This window comes from Streptopelia decaocto, assembly GCF_964273445.1.
Source record: "Streptopelia decaocto genome assembly, chromosome: 1".
Taxonomy (NCBI): Eukaryota; Metazoa; Chordata; class Aves; order Columbiformes; family Columbidae; genus Streptopelia; species Streptopelia decaocto.
The window spans coordinates 169,350,465-169,373,210 of NC_138663.1; the positions used below are offsets into that span (position 1 = coordinate 169,350,465).

Consider the following 22,746-nt stretch of genomic DNA (forward strand, 5'->3'; position numbering starts at 1 on the left):
ATAATAGTCAGTTGTTGAGCCGGACTCTTGTTCATAAAGGTCAACAGCAACATCATTATTGTGGTTGCAGGGCACGGCAGAACCTTGTGGCACCTTACTGGCCAGATTAAAACAAGGATCCATGCAAGGATCCCATGTAATGAAAGCCACAGGGTTCCCATGTGGGCATAGAGGCACTTCTGTGGAATATCAGACCCTAAACTCACATTGAAAATCACAGGAAGGAACTCAGCACCCAGTCAAGGGGACGACTAGGTGTTCACATGGCCACCAGAAAAGCCAGTTGGCCAACTGGAGTTTCCCTCTTTGTCTGGAATGATAATTTGGGTGCTGAAGGATAATAGCAGCGTTGAATTTGAGGGTAGCCTCAGTACCTTGGGGGGCTCTGCACCAACTGCTTTAAACAAACCATGGAGGGGTTAGAGTGACACTTCTTCTTGCAGGTTTTCAGATCAGCCGTGCTGTTGAACTACTGTCTAAGTACCATGTGTTGTGGATATAGGGCTTACCAGGGAAGAAAATTCCTCTGCCTTTGGTTTTGTAATGTATTCTGGTGCACGGGTCTGCTGTGCCTGTCTCTGTTTGTATTAGGTTAAATGCTCCTGAAGTAGATGGGCATAATTATGGCTTTGGTTCAAGATTAGTATGAAGCCATTAAGCTGGTTTATGCAACCAGGCAGCTGAGCAACAGAAACATCTAAAACAAGTGTGAGGCAACACTGGAGACTGAAACCGTGCAATTGTTGTGAAAAGGCATGAGAAACGCAGAAGCGAGCGCTGCCTTCATCTGTGGACCGGAGACAAAACACAAGATGAGAGAAGATTCGCTGCGGAAGACTGGAAAGAGCTATCAAACCCACCGCAGGTCCAGCCCCAAATCAGCCGTGAGTTACATGGGCTGAGCGGAACAGGGAGGTTTGCAGCTCCGAACGCCCCACGCCGCCGTTGTTATTCCTTTCAACCTGCACTCAGGAAAACAAGCGTGATTACCCAATCCATTGCCAGCTTCCCCTCCGAGCAGAGACGCTACGAAGAAATTCAGGTGTTTTTCTAATGGCTGGGTCAAAACACGGTAACGCCACAGCAAAGCTGCTGCGACTTATCGCTCCCTGTTCTCCAAAACATTGCTCGTGTTTGCTGTTGGGCGGTGTTGGGTGAGACACAGGCAGATTTTCTCCATAGTTAACCAGGTCTTCATTGACTTTGTTAATGCTATCCTAGGTATTTTTAAAAGGAGGGATTAGTGGACATGTGGGAGAGACTAATTAAGAAAGTCAATCTAAGGAAAATCAAAGTTAGGTTGTAAGGAAAGAACAAGGAAATTCGGTTAAGGATTTAGGAGCCAGAGTTTAAAAGACAACAACCAAATTTTGAATAAACTGATAGTTAACTAAATTGGATTATTATAATCTGGAATAGTAAATGAAATTTAAACTGAATCTTTTATTGGTTTTCAGAACAATTTCTTTAAAAAAGCTCAGTGTGCCTGTTTTCTTTATGCTCAGAGGAACGGCTGAGAAGACAGATGTAACTCAGATCTGAACATACACATTGACTTGAATTTTTCAGCTGGACCACACTTCCATCTTCCAAGGGAAAAATACTGAAAAGGAGATGTTGCTTTTGGGGGGCATTATATAGAGCTGCCACAGGACCATCCTGTCTTTCTAGGGCATGAAAGGAACTTTTGATGGAGAAAGTTCTTTTGGGCAACGCTGTAGATGAGTGTGAAATAGGTTTTACCCATTTTGAAAGTGGGCGAGAATTCGTATACTTCTTCTCTGCACCCAATGGGTACCTTTAATTCACAATCGTGCTACTGTTGAAGGACTTTTACAACTATTTTCAGGCTACTGTGCACTCCCTTGAAAATTCTGATGGCAGAAAAGCACCATAAAGTACTTATCCCTTCACATTTATTATTTTCACCAGGGCAGGACACGGAAGTGCCAGGTACTTTCCAAAGAGACAATCCCCGCTATGACGAACATTCTTAGCTCAATATTGCTAGGATTTCCAGCTCCCAGCGCAAAAACACAGAACTTTCATTGTCAAGAGCTAGAGAGCACATGCACGCACACACACACATTAGGCACTTTGTTTTATTTTGCAAAAAAAAAAGGAGTCTTTATATATAAACCATTTCATTCTCTCTCAAAACATTCTACAACTATACAGCTGTTTGCTCCGTCAGTTGCATAGGAAATACCACAATACAAAAATAAGGTAGGGGGAGGCAAAAGAAGCAAAACAGCAACCACTTTATGCATGTGTTTCCACGTATAAACATTTGAAGCCTTACAAAATTATTTACATCGTTTGTCAACTATTTACATTAAGAGCAACATTTCTAACTATAACAAACAAAACTATAATTTATCAAGTATATGTAAAATTGTCTTAAAAAAAAAAAAGAGTCTATCATATACCACAAATAAATAAAGACAAACAACAGTTTTAACAACGCTAGGTTTTCCTGCAAGACCCTTTTTTGGTATTTTGATTGTCGATTTTAGCCTTTGGTTGACAGCTTAATATTACGGCTTGTGAAGTGCAGACACTTACTATGTTTGTTTGGCTTCTTCCTGTTGTCTGGCCAAATCCTACACGGTCTAACCTCATCTTTGGCCCTTCCTCTACTATTCCGAGGCTGAACACTGTGGATCAAAGTCATTGTAAGCATAACAGGGCATCACTTCATTGACTTCAGTGCAGTTTCAGCTACTTATGTCAGCAGTAAATTTTCCCCTGCCTGTGTCTATCTGAGCAGTGGATTAACTAAACTGCACTGTAATTTTGAACAAAATTACTGTATCCTTTACCTTCTAGTAAATTACACACAATATCCACATGAAACTAGATCATACTGGTGCTGACCCAGCTTAACATGTCTGTATATGAAAATTGCATCCTAAATCCTTCTTTTTAAAGTGATACTAAGTTTAGCTTATAGTAAGAGGTTTAACATTCTGTGTCCTTTGTAACTATCCCCGTCATTTAAGCTTCCAACATTGACTTTACAGTTCATTCTAAATGCTTTTGCACTTTTGAGCAACTTGGAAACAAATTCCTGCTTTGAATACTCAGTGCGCACCGTTTGAGTCAACAGGTCCAAAACGTCTGAATGCTTAGCTCACTTTTGTTAAGAAAAATCACACTAAGTTGGTACTGTTTTGAGAGGTATTTAAATAACGTTTTTTGTAAATGTGCCGCGTTATCAAATGTAAAACAACTGTTTTTTTCAGATGATTCTTAGAAAACTTTTGTATTAAACCTAAAAAGCTGATTTGCATATTTACAAAATCTTTGTCGTAGCAAACACGCAACATACAGAACAAAATGTTTTGTTCTATGGCTGTTTATGAATTTTTCTATGTATTTTATCTGCACAGAATGACTTAACATTTAAAAAAAAAAAACAAAAAACAAAAAACAAGAGCACTAAATATGTCCAGTAAAAACCTGACAGATTACCATTCATGGCTTTTCCACTGCGTTCATTCATCTGCAGCCTCTCTTTAATTTGTTTACTAAACATTGTCACAATAATGACAGTGCTTTGGTCAAAACACCGCAAGAGAAAAAAAAATGTATAAAGCTGCAATGTGTCAAGACATAATACTTGTAAAGAGATGAAACCTGCTGACTAAAGCCATATACATCATGAGAGCAAACAAACGACCGAACGCTCTGGTATTGAGATACAGTGTCTTCCCTTTTTTGTTTTTTTTCTGCATAAATATACAAAATATACATTTCCAGTTTCTTTTGAGATTTCTTTCAAACAGATAACCCATACTCAAAAATTAAACTCATTTCAGTTGTATGTCGAGAGTCAATAGGAAATTGCATAGATACAAAACAGCCTCGACGACCAGTCCGGCATTTTTTTGGGGTGTTTGTTTGTTTTTTAGTTCTGATGCCTCTTCATGTGGAGAGCCAGGTGGTCGGAGCGGGAGAAGCTGCGGTTGCAGACGGCGCACTGGAAGGGCTTTGCCCCCGTGTGCTTCCTGTAGTGGCGCGTCAATTCGTCCGAGCGAGCGAATCTCCAGTCGCAGCCTTCCCACGTGCACTTGTACGGCTTCTCACCTGGAACACGAGCAGAGAAACGAGACCGTCAGCTGCTGCTCCTCCAGAGAAAACCGATGTGATAACCCATTTGATGTGATAGCCCGTTGAACAGCACTGCTGTTCCAGTTAAAGAAGAAATACATGATGAAACAGGAGTTGATGGCTCCTAATCAGTCACAGCTCCAAACTAACAGCCCATTTGGAATATTGTGTCCAGTTCTGGGCCCCTCAGTTCCAGAAGGACAGGGAACTGCTGGAGAGAGTCCAGCGTAGGGCAACAAAGATGATTAAGGGAGTGGAGCATCTCCCTTATGAAGAAAGGCTGAGGGAGCTGGGTCTCTTTAGTTTGGAGAAGAGGAGACTGAGGGGTGACCTTATTAATGTTTATAAATATATAAAGGGTGAGTGCCATGAGGATGGAGCCAGGCTCTTCTCGGTGGCAAACAATGATAGGACAAGGGGTAATGGGATCAAGCTGGAACACAAGAGGTTCCACTTAAATTTGAGAAAAAACTTCTTCTCAGTGAGGGTGCCAGAGCACTGGAACAGGCTGCCCAGGGGGGTTGTGGAGTCTCCTTCTCTGGAGACATTCAAAACCCGCCTGGACATGTTCCTGTGCGACCTCATCTAGGTGTTCCTGCTCCAGCAGGGGATTGGACTAGATGATCTTTTGAGGTCCCTTCCAATCCCAAACATACTGTGATACTGTGATTTGTTTTTTCAGCGAATTTTGCTCCGAATCTGCGATTTAATACCTCGGAAAAAAAAGCAAGAAACTTCCAAACATACAACTTGGAGACAGCTCCGGTACAAAAATGCACAGAGGTAAAAAAAACCTGCGTGAGACTGAAATATGCTCCCTTACACTCAATGGGAGAGGGAGTAGGAAAAAAAAGCAGTCTCGTCACAATCTGTCCTAGTTTGGAACTTACACTTGCACCTTTTAAAAATGCATAAATTAAGTTACACAGAGCTTTTTTTTTAAGAGGTCTGAAATGGGAAGGAAGATTTCTATAAAGATTCTTTGTAGCATGCAGATCTCTGTTCAAGGGCTTCTGATGTGTGAAGAAAGGAACACAGTGTCTTACAAACACAAGGAGGACAGTATTTTCTAAAATGTCAAGGGCAATATAAACTTGCGGTATCCTGGTTTGGCCCAGCTATATATAGGAGAAAGCACCTAAAAGATCAAAGCACCCGCTTTCAGGATTCAGTGTCTACAATCAGGTGCTTAAATAGTTGCATTGCAGCGGTAGCAAGTGCTTGCTGTCTCCATTAGTCCATACTGATGCAGGGGGGCACAGCATCTCTGAAAACAACTTTGAAGTATCCAGCCAGTCTTGAATACACCGGCCCAAGCACCCCAAATATTTGCATTCATCCATTTTAGAACTATAAACAGAGTGTTTTAAGTGTGCCTATGATTTATAGATTTGCTGTTTGAAATGGGAGAAACGTGAAGCCACGAAGCCAAGATGACTTCTGTGTGAAACCAGAACTTTAGGCATGTACATACACCTGCTCGGGAGCTGGTATGGACATGATGTCACCATATAAGCAAGCTTTGTATAAATATGAGGTTAAGATTACCCTTTTATAGGCTTTTGGTTGACACTGGTTGACAAAAACACCTTTCAGTTGAGAGTTGATTGCTATCTATGTTCTTTACATTAATGTGACCCATTTGGCAAAAAGAGAAAGAAAACCGAGTTTTATGAAAGCACTCATCAGTAGCTTCATCTGGAGCAAAATCAAACCAAAGCTGAGCTTTCCAACACATCTGACAGACTTTCTCCCTCTCCATTTGTCTCAGACCTTTACCCTCGCAGTCTCGACCCTGTAGCACTGTGGGGTGACTCCTGCTTCTCCCTGTTTTCCCATCTCGCAAGCACGCGGAAGAAGGACAGAAGCCAGTATCCTGCAATCAGACTCTTTGTTCTGCACCAGCTACGCAGAGAACACCATTAGAGAAACTCAAAAACATTACTTCAGAGATGCTAATTTATCATTCAGATGAAACTATGAAACTGGTTTCGCCTGCGAGTTTCTACTGCTTCTTCTGATCAACTAACAAGTAACTTTCTGTCTACTCCTAAGAGCAGAATGAGCCCTTTGCTCACAATGGGGACCTGACTTCACGTTGGCAGTGCAGTCACAACCAGAGCCAGACCTCTACAGAGAAAACCCTGCCAACCAGCCACCTGTTTGCATGAATGGTGACCAGGATTTATTGAAATCCCAGTGAAAACATATCATCTCTTAAGAAAAACAAACCTAGAGCCCGGCATCACCTCTCATGGAGTTCAAAAATATTTGGTGGATGGCGAATCAGAGCACAAATTATTACAAATTTCTATCACAACTAAATTTACTCTGCCTGATACTGATGGAAGACTGGAATGACCTACTATATAGGACTCTTTCATGCAACATGTTCTATACGTTAAAATACAGATTTAATTCAAAAACAGTGTGTAAACCTTTTCTAACACCCAAGAAGCCAGTTGAGATAACACATTTGGACTTCACGGCAGAATGACAGGAAAGGTCTCTATTCAGCAAGGGATCTTTTGCAGTATATACATCATCTTTAATTTATTTAAACTGGGTTATTAATGGCTTTGCTGATCCATAGGCATAGCACCAGGGAGATCTTCCATGAACACCTTCTGTTAAAACACAGGTCCATATGTGGAGGTTGCACAAAAGCATTGTTTCTGTATTTGAAGCACCTTAACACAAAGTCAGTGTATTTCTTTCTTTTCCTCCTTTATCTTCCCTCCTCCCCCATACTAGCCTCAAACTCTTCTTCAAAAAACTCCACTTAAAACTGTCACATTATACTTGATGCTAAACTCCAAATCTTGTCATCCTCCCACTCCAGCTGCCAGAGAGAACGTATATATGGTCAGGCCTCTGCATACTCCAAACACGTGCTTATCCATTTTACAGAATTACACAGGGAAGGAGAGAAATGGTAAAGAGGTCAGGGAAAAAGCACTTGCTGCACAGAAGCCTAGGAGCAATCCAGACCACACCAGACTGGAATGAGGACCAGGAGATTAAAATCAGAGTTTCCAAAGTTGGCGTCAAGGAGGTACTAAAGTATGTGACACTTCACCGTGTGTCACACTACTGGAAAAGCAGTCTCAAAGCTGTCCCATGTAGGTGGTACCTGACCCTGTCCGAGTGCAAACAAAACCGCTGCCCCGCTGTTAACACTTTTTCCTAACCTGTGAGCAGCATCATCAGGTGAGATGAAGGCTCCTGGCACACAAACCACCAGTGGTCAGGGCAGAGGTGAACCCTGTGCCTTGCCGGGTGCCACGACTTCCATGTCAACACTAAGTACAATGGTTGGACCCTCATCAAACTCGCTGAGGACCCAGCTTCCCAGAGACACTATCAAGAAACTCACCCCATTGTCACGGTCACTGCACCACCTGCCACAGCCACCAATCCTCCCAGGTGATGGCACTGAGGAGCACTTGAGGGAACTGGGGCTGGAGAGAAGGAGGCTGAGGGAAGACCTTATGGCTGCCTACAACTACCTGAAAGGAGGTTGTAGCATGGAGGGTTTTGGTCTCTTCTTCCAAGTAGAAAGTGATGGGATGAGAGGAAATGGCCTCAAGTTGTGCCAAGGGAGGTTTAGATTGGTATTAGGAAAAAATGCTTCACAAAAGGGTTACGAGGCATTGGAACAGGCTGCCCAGGGCAGTTGGTAGAGTCACCATCCCGGAGGTGTTTAAAAGGCACTTAGGTGAGGTTCTCAGTGACACGGTTTAGTGCTAGAGTTGGGTTATGGTTGGACTTGATGATCCTGAGGGTCTCTTCCAACTGAAATGATTCTACGATTCTATAATTCTGTGCCCTTCACAGACTGCCTGTTGAGTGCAGCCCTGGCCTATGCCAGCTAACTTGATGATCCTGAGGGTCTCTTCCAACTGATTCTATGATTGCCGGGGGGAAAGGCCGGGCAGGGGCAGGCAGAACAAGCAGTATTGCTCCCCTCACACCCCAAGTGCTGCCGACCCCGGCGGCACTGAGCAGAGCCCAGAGGATGCGCGGGGGGGAAAGCGCCTTACACAGACTGCTCTAACAGCATCGCTTTTATGTACTGGAAATCGAAGCCAGAATGCCGCTTTTAACCCCTGCTTCGGCCAACAGCGAGAGCTGGAAAATGTATTTTTAGAGCCAGTGGAGAGGCCTGGATTATTTTGAATAAATCCTAGGAGTAAAATACTGAATATCTATGTTTGTAACGCTAGTTTCCGTTGGAAAGTTCTATTTAAGAACTGAATCAATTTCAAATGTTTTCCTTTTGGGCAAGGAGGAAGGGGGGCAAGAAAAAGAAGGTGGAGATTATTTTCACTCCTTTAAAGAGAGCAGAAGAACAACTAGCTGGTAGTATTTTCTCTCTCTCAACCTATACACATGTTTTTTGTCATTTAGTAGAAGTAAGAATTTGGTTCAAGTTCCTGTGGCAAGGGAAAACAAGCCTCACGTTACATATTTTCTGAAGTGATTTTACTTCTTTGCTAAACTGGCTTTAAAGCACAGAGAAATCCGGGGTTGAAGATTTATTTTTTAAAAAAGCAGGTATACACAACAAGGGACACTGAACCCTTTATACGCTGTTTTCATTGGCTACATAGTAATGTAAGATTTGTTTACATTAATGATTGTGTGAAATACAGTAGCTGTAAAGTTTCAGAAATATTTGGTTTTCCTCCAGCAATTTAAGGCTTCTATAGAGTGTTAAACCAAGAATGCCACTGGTCATCAAATACGAAGGCAGTACGGCTGGGTTACTGGAACACGATCACGGTATCAAACAGATATTTCACTGTAAAAGCAAGAAAACAGCTAACTCCTCCACTTCAGGGGAGCTTCCACGGGATTTGTTAGAATGTCAACACTGTTCAACTAAAACACCATGGAGGAAGCTGGTACCGATTTCCAGCCAAATAGCACACTCCAACCCTTTCTTCCCAAGCCAGAAATATTATACACAGCACTTCTGGGAAACAGAACTGCTTTCCTTTAAATTATACTTCAACAGGATAGGGATTTCATAAGTTTAATTGGATTTCTGCATAACCTCCTTCCAGTATCACTGACTTTAAAATATTTTGCTAGGCTTATACATCATAAAATATATTTTTAAGTTCTTGAGCTGTTAATGTGTATCCATTCTCCAGCTAAAATACACGAGAAACAGACTTGTAGTTGAGCGCAGAAATTTTAAGCCCTAATGTTTAGTTTGGAAGCTCTTTTACAGAAAGCATCCAGCTAGAGATAAGGGAGTTTAACCTGAAAGGGGACTATTTTGCTTGCAATGTGTCTGTCTGTTTAAAAAAAAATAAATATTTATGATGCTGTGAGATCACAAGGATATCAAAAAGATGTCTGGATATCCAAACATAACATGCTAACCTCACCAGCCACTTCAGCAGCTAAACTACCCCAACGCAGATCCCCAGGTTCGGGATCTTTGCCGATACCACAAGAGAATGGTCCGGACCGGTGAGGCACATCACGTTGGCTCTTCTCCCTTTAATTTATCTTCTTGGGATTTAGATGTTTCAAAACAGACTGATTGCTTTCCTAATGTTAATTCTAGCCACTGGCAGTGACTGTGGTGGCCACGCTCATTCGGGTCACAGTGCCATCAGTGGGGTGGGGTGGGGGGGTGACGCTCATTTTGAACACACCCTCTATCTCCAACATACTCAAGAAACTGTTTCTGTTTAAAATCCTGTTTGGAAAACAAACCACTGAAAACCTCCATTAGTGGTAAGTTTCCCCATTAAGAACAAAACACACTCCTTACTTCACCAAAGAGTTGTGCGACTCTATTTCTGCAATTCCCTGCTAGGATGGCTTTGTTGAAACGTAAAGCTGCAAACAGCAAGGGCTGGATTTTTCAAACCTAAGGTTAGGTAACTCTGTTGGTATGCAGAAACCCAAATACAGGTATTACACCAGCCAACGCCTGCAACTTCTCTTATTTCCTATCACAAATTTCTGTCAAGAGCAGTGACTTTGCAGCTTCCTTGAGGAAGAAACAGCAGCACGCTTCTCAAAGACTCCAAAAAGACAACACCCATATAAAGACATTCCCCCCACCACCATTATTTCCATCATTCTAATATTGCTTGTGTTTATTACGGAATTCTATCTAGTGGCAAGTGTTCGGCCTTAAAAATTATTCGACTAGGCGTGACAAAAGGGTGGTAGACAAGCAGAGGTTTCTGCACCATAACTGCAACAGTTGTGTAAATAACCTGTATTATGTCCAGTTTTGAAGAAGGTTATTATAAAGATTTACGTTGTCTTAAAGTTTTCTGGTGCATTTGTTTTCAAATTTTTCACATCTTAATATCAGTTGTCTGTATCAGCTGGCTATAGCCTCAATTTTTTAGAAAAAAATGAGAAACATTTTTAAACGTGTTAAAGCCTCTGCCTAGTATAGTCATGGCTAGGGGGTGACCATTAAGTACCACTTCACAAACAAAACAGCGCTTTAAGGAATCCTGTAACAGAGATTGGTGGTGCTTCGTAAGTCAAATCACTGATAAATCAAGCAGTATTTGATCTCTAACAAGAGCGAGGAAAAAAAAAAAAAGATAAATGACTGGGAAGCAAAGGGGACAGTCAAAAGAGTTGTGCATCATTCACTTTTTGACTGCAGAAGGCATTATCTTCTCAGAGCTCCCACCGGTGCTTGAAGCACTCTTGTTTTGCTAAGTGTTGTCTTAGGCAGTTCAAGGATTACTGGGGAATCTTGACCGGCCTGTGCAACGGTTTATTTTCTTTCTGGCGTAACATTCTGTCTTAACAGAGGTGGTCTCTCCTCAAGGAGATATGCAAACAAAGTGGAAAGGTTTTTTGTGGGTTTTTTTAAGTAGGTTTATAAGAAACCCATGCCATCTGGGGTGCATGGCTGTGTCTACAAGTCCTGTGCTGAAGAACACATTTCCTCATCTACGCCTGTGGTGCAAGAACAGCTTTTTAGCGCTCACACCAGTAACATTGGCTCTTGTACAGTCAGATAAGAGGTTCTCTTAAAATGGAATTTATTTAACACCTGCTATAGACTTCCAGATTTCCATCTACTGTATGCACACACACATTAAAAAAAAAAAAAAAAAGAAGAATGAAAGCAATAAAAGCAATACATTAAAGCTATTTTAACTCAAAGCGAAGCACTGTGCACTTGCCAAAAATCAAAGGTTTTAATATGTCCTTAATCAGAGTTGTTAGAGATCACTGAATATAAATAATGCAGCCTGACAGGACAGGAATGTTGCTACCAAGATACTCAGACTAAACTAGGACATTACTTAAATGTTTCTAATCTTTCACCAATGGGAGGTGCAGGTCATCTAACAAACAACAAACAACACTCTACCCTGGAACCAGGAGTCAATCGTCCCAGTCAAGCTCGGAAATTAATTACAATAAGGAATGTCTAATCAAATAATGGAAAGTTTTAATCACTGGCAATTGCTGTGAATCTTGGGACTATATTAGCCTATGTAGGGCGGTCTCAAAATGAACTATATTTAAAGCTGGTCTCTTAGGTCAACAGTTTCCTTATCAGGAATCAAATATCCTGGAACTGAAGTTTAATCCTCTCAGGGAGCAATTGACAGAAACAACAGGTTTTTTAAGCTTTCATGCTTAGAGGGACTTTCTAGGCTTTTAATCAAAAGGAAAATATTAGGCTTTTCTTTCCAATATCTAAAATCTAACAGGAGTACACCTCACCTGACACCTTGGAATTTAATTCCTGCTTCATAAATACTACATGCTGGACACTGATGTGAATGACAAGTAATACTTAATTAAAGTGTAGGTTTATGCTGCTAAGATTTCACCCTCTTCTGAGCAACACATTCAGACATGTCTCATTTGGCTTATGACTGCAGATGCAAGAACCAGATCAATTAATCCCAAGGTCTGCGATCATTCACAAAGTGTTTGAAAAAAAAAATGCATTATTTTCCCCGAAACTGTGGTTTGCACAGGAAAGTAATGTACTTCCATTTCTCACACAGGCAACTAATGGATTTAGCAGAATTCATAAATAAAAGATACCAACATATTCTCCAGTAGTGTCTAGCAACACTTAACTTTAATGCACTTTGTCAACAGTTTTATTTAGCTCTCCTCCATTATTCTTCCGTATTGTCTCTATCAATAATGGCATTTACTGACACCTCCTTAAAGTATAATCTGTGCGACTGACTCATCTAACAGGTTAAAGCAGCAGAATCCGCACAGAAATATTACTTAATTGCTATTTTCATGATGCAAAGATTTTTCCAGGATGAGGTTGGCTAAGTACAGGGAACGCTGCAACCATGAGCAACGCAAAGTGTTTTGGAGCCTCTGCTCCCCATTTGTACACCAGGAGTGAAATCCCTCACCTAAGTCCCAGGATGATTTGAGTCAATACATGTTTTCTCAAGGTGCTTTTATTGTTTTTTTTTTTTTCCCCAGCAGGAGCCCAGTCACCACTTTTCTTCCCTTCAGAACAACACGCATCAAGAATTCCTGGGCAATTCTATATGGTACCACCTCTAACAAGTGCCCACATACAGCTACGGTAAAGTCAGGGTGCCAAGTCCTATGGACTCCTGAAGTCTATTCACACAACTGGTTCTAATTCTGAGTTACCATCAGAGCCTAATTCTGGATCTACTGAGGCAGAGATCTAAAATAAAATAAAACGTTTAACACCTTGAGGAACCATGCAAGCCAGCAGCTGTCCCATGCCTTTGAAATAACTAGGGGCAGTGGAGGTATTTTGAGTGCATCTCATTTAGAGAAATGCCATTTCTCTTGAGTTATCTCGGCTTCCACTTCCCATCACCAAATACAAACTAGATCTATAGATAGAGACGAAATAGTTCAGCAGCTAATGCTACAAACTATTAATGGCAAGCCCACCATGTGACCAGAGAACATGCCTGTACAAAGACTCTGTATACAGAAAACCAACGTGCAGCTGGAAAATGTCCTCAATGTGCGTGTCTTGGTGTGTTCAAAACAATGACAGATTTTCCTCTTAAAACTGTACACAATTCTCAAGTGCCCAGCTGTTCACAGAAATAATAATAATAATTTAAAAATACAAATAAATGAAAAACCAACAGCCAGCAGTCAGTGGCTCTTCTGCAGCATTACAGGTAGGGTATTCCAGGTGCCTGCATAGCAAAGGCTCAACTTCCACAGCCCAAATCTTTAACATATTAAAAAAAAAAATCTAACAGGATAAGTCATAGAACCGCTGTTTCTAAAGGATTACTTGATATATATGTATATACTCAGGTGCCAGAGAGGGAGCCGAATGAAATTTATCTACAACATGCAAGTAACTGCTTTTCACTGTCATTTGGCACATTTTTCAGGTTGGACGTATAGCTGCGATGCCAGAGCCTCGCGGTGGTTTTACTGCTGGGCAGCCTGCGAGGAACACGTAACCCCCTCCACCATTAGGTACCCGAGTTGCACAATGCCGGTTATGAAACGAAACTTGTTCCATGACTAACAGGTAAAATTATTTTAAAAGAAAAAAAATCCCTGCTTCTAAAGGTCAAAAATTCCAATCTGTTTTGAGAGATGTTCCAGCAGGTATTTTACCATACTGAATACTGTGTTACCTGTTCCTGGAACAACTAATATCAACTTAAGATAACACAGGGAAGTGTTTTAACACCTTAAAACGCACCAGACATCTGCTCCAGAACTGCACAGAGAAGGATATAAAATGTCCCGTATCTTTGTAACATTTGAATCTTTGCTCATGTTCAATTTTGGGTTTATCAGTTTATCAACAACTAACATTTACTTCATGATTTAAATGCTAAAGCATTACCTAAAGAAAAACGTGTGCCTGCTTCGGCAACTGGCACAAATACATTAACCTTGCTTAGCTCTTTAAGAGAATAATCAACAGCAAAGTCCAGTGTAATTACATTAAATCAGAATAACCATACCAGCTTATACCAGCTGACTTGGTGTAAGTAAACACCTTGGGAACACCTAAGAAGAAAAATGTAAGGGATTTTCCCTTTTTTTCCACCTTCCCCTCCCCCCTTTTTTTTCCCATTTCCTATAGTTTTATTTAAATGTAATGTATAAAGTCTGCCAGTGCGTTCATATCTGAATTGGAAAACAGACTACAGCCTACATTCCACCTATCAAAAAATAACTTTTCCCTTAGGTCTGTTCTCAAAGAGCGTCTATTAAACCCAGTGAAAGCCTATCAGAAGAGAAAGGCTGCTAAATAAATACTGTGAAAAAGCCGAGATTTTCCAATACAAAAGGCAAACCATAAGGTTTGTCTTGACTTTTAATGGCAGACAAACTTTGCTGCAGGCTCTTTTATTTTAAGATGACAGATTGCTGAGAAGGGCGGGACCGGTTTGGATGAGAGAGAGACTGCAGCCAATTTTAAAAGGTATTGTTAAGAAACTAAGAATAAGGAGAAAACAACTTCAGTGGTCCATGATTACTAAAGAACGGGTTTAGCCAGATAAACAGGTCTGCTATCCCTGAAGGGACTTGAAAGAATATCACACACAACTTTATTTAAACAGGTTATGTGACACTTGCTTTAGGCTTTGAAGGTATAAGCTTCACAAAAGTCTCTTTTTTCTAAAAAAAAAAAATAAAATAAAATTAAACAATAAAAAAAATCAAAGCTTAATAGTGCTGTATGAATTCACAGTTCTGGGGGATGGGATGCACAGTAACACCACCCAAATTTAGCCCTCGGCATCGAGCCCTTCGGAGATCAGTAGCGAGACTCCCCTGCGCTCCTGGGGGAGCCGTACAACTTCACAGGTTTCCCAGTGTTTGCGCCCATTCACTTTAACATTCGTTTATTCGATTTACAGTACTGAATAAGTACTGTAAATAAGAGATCTTGGTCCTATTACAGGTTTCAGCCACACGTTAAGGCAGAGATCAGAATCGGTGCTGGAAATCTTCGAGCATTAAGTGAATATTCGAGAGAGTTAAACTAATGCAAACTCTGAAATAAAGCAGGTAACAGGATACGGACTCACATTCTTGCATGTAATGCACGCTTTAGACAGTTTATCCCTTCATTCACCTCCCCAGAAGACCCTTTGTATTACAGACCTGCTTAAGTTCACTAGATTTTTATCTAAAACAACATTCTTGTTTCCAGGAATACATCAGCTCCTCTGACCTTTGCACATTTATCCACATTTCTAAGGTCAAATATCTATAGATAAAAAAGTGAAGGCAACAATAAACATTAGTGACCCTAAGCAATACATATTAGCGATGTGGTATGTATTTCTAGGCACACAAGTATTAACTTTATAAACCCTACAGTCATTACTACGCAAGGTACAAAAAAATATTTAAATGGATTTAAAAAAGGAAAAGTGTGCTGAGCCCTGAGTAGCTACAAAACTGAGTCTGGCTTTCAAATGCTGACTATGTAATGTTCATTTTCAGACTTAAGCTTTGCTTTTATCTCTCTTCTTAGTTATTGTATAATAGGAAGCGAGATATTTAAAACTGGTATGTAGTTGCTGGCTAAAGTGCATAAGTGGAAATTGCACTCTTAAATTTACAGGTTATTTATTAAAGAGCAACGGGATTATACTATCTGACATTATTCACATTTATAGCCTAATGAAAATATTCCTTTCTTACTAAGCTTACTGCTAATGAGTGATTATATAGATACCAAAAATATTTTTAACAGTGTTCTTGTTTAGTCTCTTATTACTGCAAAGCAATAATTTTTGTACAGTTGCTCTTAATTTTTACTGTGACTGCAACACAGATAACTCTTTCATTTATCAAAACAAAATTTCCATAGCAACATTTAGCCTGGAGATACTCAATTTCTTTACAATAATCCAGCGATCCATTCAAAATAGCTGCTGAATAGAAGGCCTTGTTTCCATAGAGATACTGAAACATTTTGTTAGATCATAGTTCACGCTAAGTTTTGTTTTGACTTTAAACTCAGGTGAAAGCCCATTACTTGAATGGCACAGCCACAGCACTTCAATAAGCGAGTTGCTTGTACTGCGACTCGTGTTTATCCCTAAACCGAGGTCCCGACACAGAAGAGCTGAGGTTCCTACTCAATTTTAAAAGCAAAAGCCACAGCCCTCTCACTTGATTTCTTTGTAAAATCAGTCACGTGCTTGTCACTGATTTTGCACAAGCAGTTCGTTACTAAGATCTCAGCAAAGAACCGTCCTAAATAGTTTAGGGCACGCTGTGTTTTCCTCCCCATGTCCCTCTCTCCTCCTTCCCCCGCCTTGGGCAGGTAAATGCCCACGGCAGTTCCACCTCCCAAGCGCCGTCCTCCACACCCACGCACAACCAACATTGTCCCCAGCTCTGCTCCACATGGGCCCACGGACAGGGACGGTCCCTGCGGCTGCAGGCGGTTTGACTGAACCACAGAAAAAACAAGTATCATCCATAGACATTTTTCGTTTCCTCCGTTTTAATGTCTTTCGCCAACAAAAAAAATTGAAATTGTATTTTTTTTTTTTAATAAATATGTAGAACCACTTATCTTAAAAAATTTTTAAAATGCATGCAATGGTAAGGACGGAGCAAATGGAAAAATCTTGGGAGTTTTCATTATGTTTCTGAAAAATTCTAAGATGGAATAATTGTAAAAGGTCAAAGAGAAAGCCCAAACCAGAAAATTCTGTCTATTTAGATAAATCTTGAAAACTATAATGCTTACTGATCTTAATTCATTATTCAAAGGAAGAAGTCCTTTTTTTTTTTAACACTTTACAGCATTTTAGATTGAAAAGTTTCCACCTGTTCTATTCTTAGCTACTTTGAGCTCTGTATTATAAAAGGTTTAACAAAACTGCATTAGGAACAAAAGCAATTTTTCTTCTCATTGACCGAAGCGTAAACTTTTTTTTAACTGAACGGTAAGCCTAAACCCATCCCACTGTACAGAAAAAAAACAAGGAGAAGATGGCAGATCGAACAGCCTTTCTTAGAAAATGGGTAAGCCATGAGTGAACAGGAGACAGTGAGAGTGCGTACATACCTGTGTGAGTTCTCAGGTGCGCTTTTAAGTGAGAAGACTTTGTATAAACTTTCGTGCAGCCTAGAACAAAACAAAAAAGCAGAAAGGCATTTCAGTAGGGACAACAGGAACGCTCCACGTTACGTTTAAACTTCCTCAGTGTTGGGGTACTATCTGGAAACATTTAACTCTACTACTTTCTGGCACCATCATCATTTAGAAGTAAAATTTAATACAGAAAGCTCCTAGGGATACATTGCTTTACATAGAGAAGAGGAAAATGTGTATGTTTCTGGCAGACTTACTACCTTGTAACGTAGTATGGTAGACCAATAGCTGCTACAATCTACTCGCAGTAACACCTGCTCAGAGGGGGAATTTATTTTTTTAAATTTCCCAGAGGATCTGACCAAGCCAGACTCAGTTTCATAGTTACTCAGGACTCAGCACAACTCTTCCACTAACCATTTATCACATGGCACAGCAAATGGGTGACACACTGCTGAGAGATAGGTCGGTAAAGGCAGAGATCAGCCTTGAGCAGCAGCTTCTCCCCGTGCTCGGATGGGTGCGAGCGCCTTGTGTCCAGGATCACGTACTACATGGAGGCATGTCCCCTTCAGCATACAAGAACGGGAGGTAGGAAGGGAATCCATCCACGGACAATTTTCAGAGGTTTTAATGGATTTATGCGAGCAGCTGAATCCCAGGTTCAGAACAGGGACGATAAGGCTGTGGCCTTGGCTACCGGGAGCTCAAGTGATTGTTTCAGCGCCAGGGGACTCCAACAGAGCTGTACAGAGTTGGACAAACTGAGCTTCTGCTCCATTGTGGGCAATGGAAAAGTGAGACCAGGAGCTGTACAGTCACACCGAGCTACACCAGAGAAAGACATAATTTTTTATCTGTTTGTTTTGTCCTATGTAGTTTTGCATTTTTTGTTTTTTTTCTATGTAGTTTCGTAGCATGGTAAAATGAGCTCAGGTATTTAAGAGAATTACAAATTACATGAACAAACAGGTATATATTATTTAAAGAATGTGAAAGTGTGACACACAAAATAAAACAATAGAGAAATTTTACTTTGACAAGAAATTATTTGGTCCTCCCTAGGTGTAGACTACAGCTAAAGAAAACCACTTATAGCTCATCCATGATTATTCACATTTTTATTGCAAGAGCTGGGATATTCCAGCACAGATCGCTTACCAGGATAGTCACAGTAGTGGATACGTCTTTTCTCCAAATCTGGGTTACTTCTCCTGTTGTATCTGACTGGTTGGATGTTCTGGGGGGTTATGGGCAAAGTCGCTGGTAAATTCGGATTGTGAATTGCCAGCTTGGAAGCAATAGTCGCGGCGTATGATGGAGGAGGGGTTAAATTCTGTAGCATCTCTGCTTGTCTGTCTGGACTTCCTGGCTCTGAGCTTGGGGGTGAAGGAGGGAAGTAAGTGGCCTGCTGCTGCAGAAACTGGTTTGGCATGGGGTAGGTGCAGGGGGGGATGCCCTGGAACTGTTTCATCGCAGTCTGTGGGACAGCCGGGGAAAGCGTGTTGAGGCCCGCCATGGCTGATGGCATGGAGACATTGCTAAGGGAGTCCATCACGGCTGCCTGAGTGGTTGCGTTGGGCATCTCTAAATCCGGTGAGCTCAAGAGCTGATACAACTGGCCTTGCTGGGGCGTGACGGAAAGATGAACGTCTGGAGTAGGAAGCTCCTGCTTGATAAAAATGTTGTTCACATCGGGAGTTTGGTGGGAGCTGAAGATGCTGGTGAATTCGGGGAGGGCCTGAGTGGGGGCAGGGGCAGGGGCAGTGGTTTCGCTCTGGTGACTGAAGATGGTGACCGGCTCTGTCTTGATGTGGGTTACACAGGGCCGCTGAGATTTGTACAGGCCAGTTCTCAGGTGGCTGATGTCAGGGAGGAAGACGTTCATGTTGATGCTGTAAGGCAACCCTTCGCTGTCAGTGAAAAACTGGTCTACAACCGAGGCACTGTCTCTTCTGTACTTCTTGTGTTCGGGGATGACTGGGACGGGCGGGAGCTGAGGTGCCAGGTATTTCTCCATTTCACATCTCGTCTACAAAAAGAGAACAGACCATAATCCACGTGATTTCTTACCAACTAAGATGACGGCACGAAAATTGCGTGAGGCTTTGCAAATAAAAGACAATACTGTTCAGCCAGCCACAAACTACCGACGGAGGAAGTTATAATCACTCATGCTAATGAAAACTTGTCTTTTATAATCGGCGCGCTAATCAACATCATCAAGGACAAGGAGATAAAGTTATGGCAAAAGTTGTTCACGCAGAGCGAGCATTAAGATCGAACTGATGTTTCAGCGTACGACAAATTTTTCGTCTTTTATGCCTACAAGACAGCGCAAGGCGTAAAACTGACAGGCGCTGTGCCTAATCTGCAGATCTCCTGCTCTGGAATTCACTGCTCCAGCAGGGTCACTGCCTATCTGTTTCACCCGCTTCTCTTTGAAATGCTAACTTTAAAAGCCACATCCTCAGCTGGCTATTTGAATGCTAATACTTCAAATAATGTTTATTATATATATATATATTCTCTACTTCTAGGATTTTTCATTCTTAAAAGAAAGGTATTTGATTAGAAACACGACACCAGAGTGTAAAATTATAAATAATACCGAATAAAAACAAGGCGGGCTGACTGCATCAGAATCCTCTTTGTGTAAAGTGTCTCCGAGGCTACACTTAAAAAAAAAAAAAAAATCTATGTGTATAATTGGCTAATAGCGTGATAAACATGTCCCTAGCCATGCCTCGGTCCTAGGAGAGCTCTTTAATTACTTGGAAATCATTCTCTTAGCGTAGTGGTGTGAGGGAATCCGTGGGTGGCTGGAGCCCGATCCATTACTGGTACAGTCATCGGCAAAACATCCATCACGCACTCCCCAGTGGGCAAATGCTACATTCCCCCCTGCCCTGTCAAGACTGCGCTCATACCAGACCCGTTTAGCACCCCGCAAGAGAAAGCAGCTGACAAACAAGCGACTCTGCCCGAAAGTGCAGTTTGGGACCTTTCTTCAAAGACCCCCGGTAAACACCACAAACAAACAAGAGCCGCCTTCCCGTCCCTTTGATCTGAATCTGCCCCGACATGCCGGGCTACTTTTTCCAGCTCTTGTTTACGAGCCGAGGGGCACGCTCGCTTTGAAGACGGGAGTTATTTACTCGTTGGGGAACACACCAACGAAACGCGGCGCCCGACGCTCCCCTGCCCGGCACCGGGGGCTCCCCAGGACCTCCCGTCCCACCGCCCCCGGGCAGCCCCCGCGCAGGGGGTGGCCGGTGCCTCACCGGGGACCGGAGCCGCTTCCCGAGCGAACACCGTCCGCGGGCTGAAGCCCGACTGCGGTCGGCGCCTCCCGCTTTCAGCTCCTCCAGCTGTTTGCCCGTGGATCCGCTCCCAAAGAGCCTCCCAGGACAGGCAGAAAGTCCCGGGAAGTCCCCTCGCCCGGTGCGCCGTGTCTCCCCCCACCCCTCCCCCCGAACATGACTCCCTGCGTGGGCGAGGAGGACAGGCGGCCGCGCTAATTCTGCCGCCGGGCAAGTGCAAAAGCAGCAGCTGTAGCTTTCAACACACCCGCGGGGGCAGCCCTGCTCCCCCCCCGAGCCCCGCCGCCCCGGGACGGCCCGTCAGCCGCCGGAGCCCGCGCCCCGCCTCAGCCCGGCCGCGCCCCGGGCCGCTTCACCGCGCTCCGCTGGCGGGAAAGCGGGAGCCCCGGCGCCCTGCCGCTCCCCGGCCCTCCGCACAGGCGGGCTGGGCGGACAGATGGGCTGGGGGCCGCGCCGCCGCACACACGCACGCCCCGCCGCCGCCTCAGCCCCGCTGCCCTCGCCCCGCAGCGCGGCCCCACCCAGTCCCGCCCGCCCGCTCCTCAGCGGCCGCTCCTCGCCGCGGGAGAGGGGCGATGGCCGGCGGGGTGTGAAAGGGGTGGCCGCTGCCTACCTGCACCATCTCCTCCGCCGGCAGAGTCGCGGCGCCGCCGCCTCCGCCGCCTCCCCCCGGGTGCTGCTGCTGCTGCTGCTGAGGCGGCGGCGGCTGCTGCTGCTTCAGGTCCTCCCCGGGGAAGATCGCTGCGTCCCTGGCGCCCAGCACCGGCTTGAGCTGCGCGAACACCGGCTCCTCGGGCTGCTGCACGGGACCCAGGCGGGCGCTCATGGTCAGCACCCTGGTGGCCATGAGGCAGGCTGGCGGCGGCTGAGGCGCGGACGGGCTGCCCGCCCCGGCGTAGGAAGACTGGCCCGCGGGCGGCTCCGGGCGGTGGCTACTCGTGCGCTCACTCCCCAGGAGCCCCAGCCCGAGAGCGCATCCACCACCGTGTCGTCAGTGCCTCCGCCTGTACCTGGCCACGGGTATCTACCCGGTGACACACGCCCGCCTCTTTTTCACCCTACTCCACCCCCGGCCCCCCTCAACACACCCCACCCAGCCCGGCGAAGGGGGCCGGCCCTGCGGGTCGCCCTGCCTACGGGCAGCGCGGACGGCTCCTCCCCGCGGTGTGCCCGGCGCAGGGCAGCGCGCCGGCGGCTGCGGGGGTGCCTGGGTGCCGATCTGGGTCCCGCTCGGGCCGTAACACGGGGTCAGCAGCTGGGTTGCCCGAGACACAGCGCCCCGGGGAGAGGTGCCCGGCGGAGGGGCCGGTGGCCGCAGGCGTGCCGCCCGGAGCGGACAGGGGTGCGATGTGCGGGCAGGGGACTCCGTGCGGGCAGGGACTCCGTGCGGGCAGGGGACTCCGTGCGGGCAGGGTTGTGATGAGCAGGCAGGGTTGTGATGAGCAGGCAGGGTTGTGATGAGCAGGCAGCGGCTCTGCGGGCTGGGGCGGCCGGCGCGGTGCTCGGACGAGGGTTTTCAACAAGTGCGGCGGTCTGCCGACACCCCCCCAAACCCCTTCCGTGCTTTAGTATTATTGATAGTCTTTTAACGAAGCGCTGCTAATGTAGGCATTTTAAAATAACCGTCTTTCCCACCTTTCATCTTCAAAAGGGTTTTAAAGGCAGTCATTCAAATTTATTATTTTTTGTCCCGAAGGCAACTCGTCCCCGAAACCTGCTGCTAATAAATTTCAGTGCCGCAATGTATATCACCATGTGCTGTGAAAATGCTGTCAGAGAAATAGAGGAGAAAGAACAAGGGGAGAGGAAAAGAGAGAGCGACAATCGTCTCTCCTCTCTTTCTCTCCAGATGAGGCAAGTTTCTGTTTACTTGTTTTGAGGTGTGGTTTCGATGCAAAGCGTATTTCCCCGTAGACACAGGACGATGAGCTAAGCTCCCGCGCACTGAAGGAGGAGGAGGAGGAGGAGGGACACCGTCCTTTAGTGCAACACCAAAGGGCTCACGTCCTTTGGGAAAAGTACAGCACGTAGGGGAGACTTGGAAAAAAAGCAAACTTTCCACCTTTTCTGCCAGCCCCGTGCTCCCAGTTTGCAGGGAGAGAGTCTGTGAATATGTTGTGAATTCATTGTGAATCCATGGAAATGTTGGCATCCTCACCGTCCCTGCGTTTATCCCCTGTCATACACAGACATGGCTCTTTTTTAAACGATTAAAAAAAGCACTTTTCTGGTCCACCCGGC

General features: G+C 44.1%; 1 protein-coding gene across 3 annotated transcripts; it reads right to left on the reverse strand.

Moving 5' to 3' along the window:
• Positions 1–2,094: 2,094 nt before the first annotated feature.
• Positions 2,095–21,503, reverse strand: KLF5 (KLF transcription factor 5). 3 transcript variants are annotated; one of them, XM_082056333.1, is made up of 5 exons: positions 20,467–20,615; positions 19,794–19,859; positions 18,344–19,214; positions 17,156–17,215; positions 2,095–4,089 (listed from the first exon to the last, which is right to left on the reverse strand). In XM_082056333.1, exons 3-5 carry the CDS (start codon positions 19,200–19,202, stop codon positions 3,911–3,913), a joined length of 1,098 nt encoding a protein of 365 aa, XP_081912459.1. In that variant the 5' UTR covers positions 19,203–19,214; positions 19,794–19,859; positions 20,467–20,615; the 3' UTR covers positions 2,095–3,910. The 3 variants fall into 3 exon arrangements, with proteins under 3 accessions (XP_081912459.1, XP_081912457.1, XP_081912458.1); XM_082056331.1 differs by lacking the exons at positions 19,794–19,859; positions 20,467–20,615 and adding an exon at positions 21,119–21,503; XM_082056332.1 differs by lacking the exon at positions 19,794–19,859 and having other exon boundaries at positions 20,467–20,598.
• Positions 21,504–22,746: the final 1,243 nt, after the last annotated feature.

Coding starts and splice junctions, on each gene's coding strand:
- KLF5 (XM_082056331.1), bottom strand. CDS start 21,352: ATGGCCACCAGGGTGCTGACCATGAGCGCCCGCCTGGGTCCCGTGCAG. Junction 17,216..18,343: donor CCACTACTGTGACTATCCTG/GTAAGCGATCTG, acceptor GTTTTGTTCTAG/GCTGCACGAAAGTTTATACA. Junction 4,090..17,155: donor GCACCTGAGAACTCACACAG/GTATGTACGCAC, acceptor CTCGTGTTCCAG/GTGAGAAGCCGTACAAGTGC.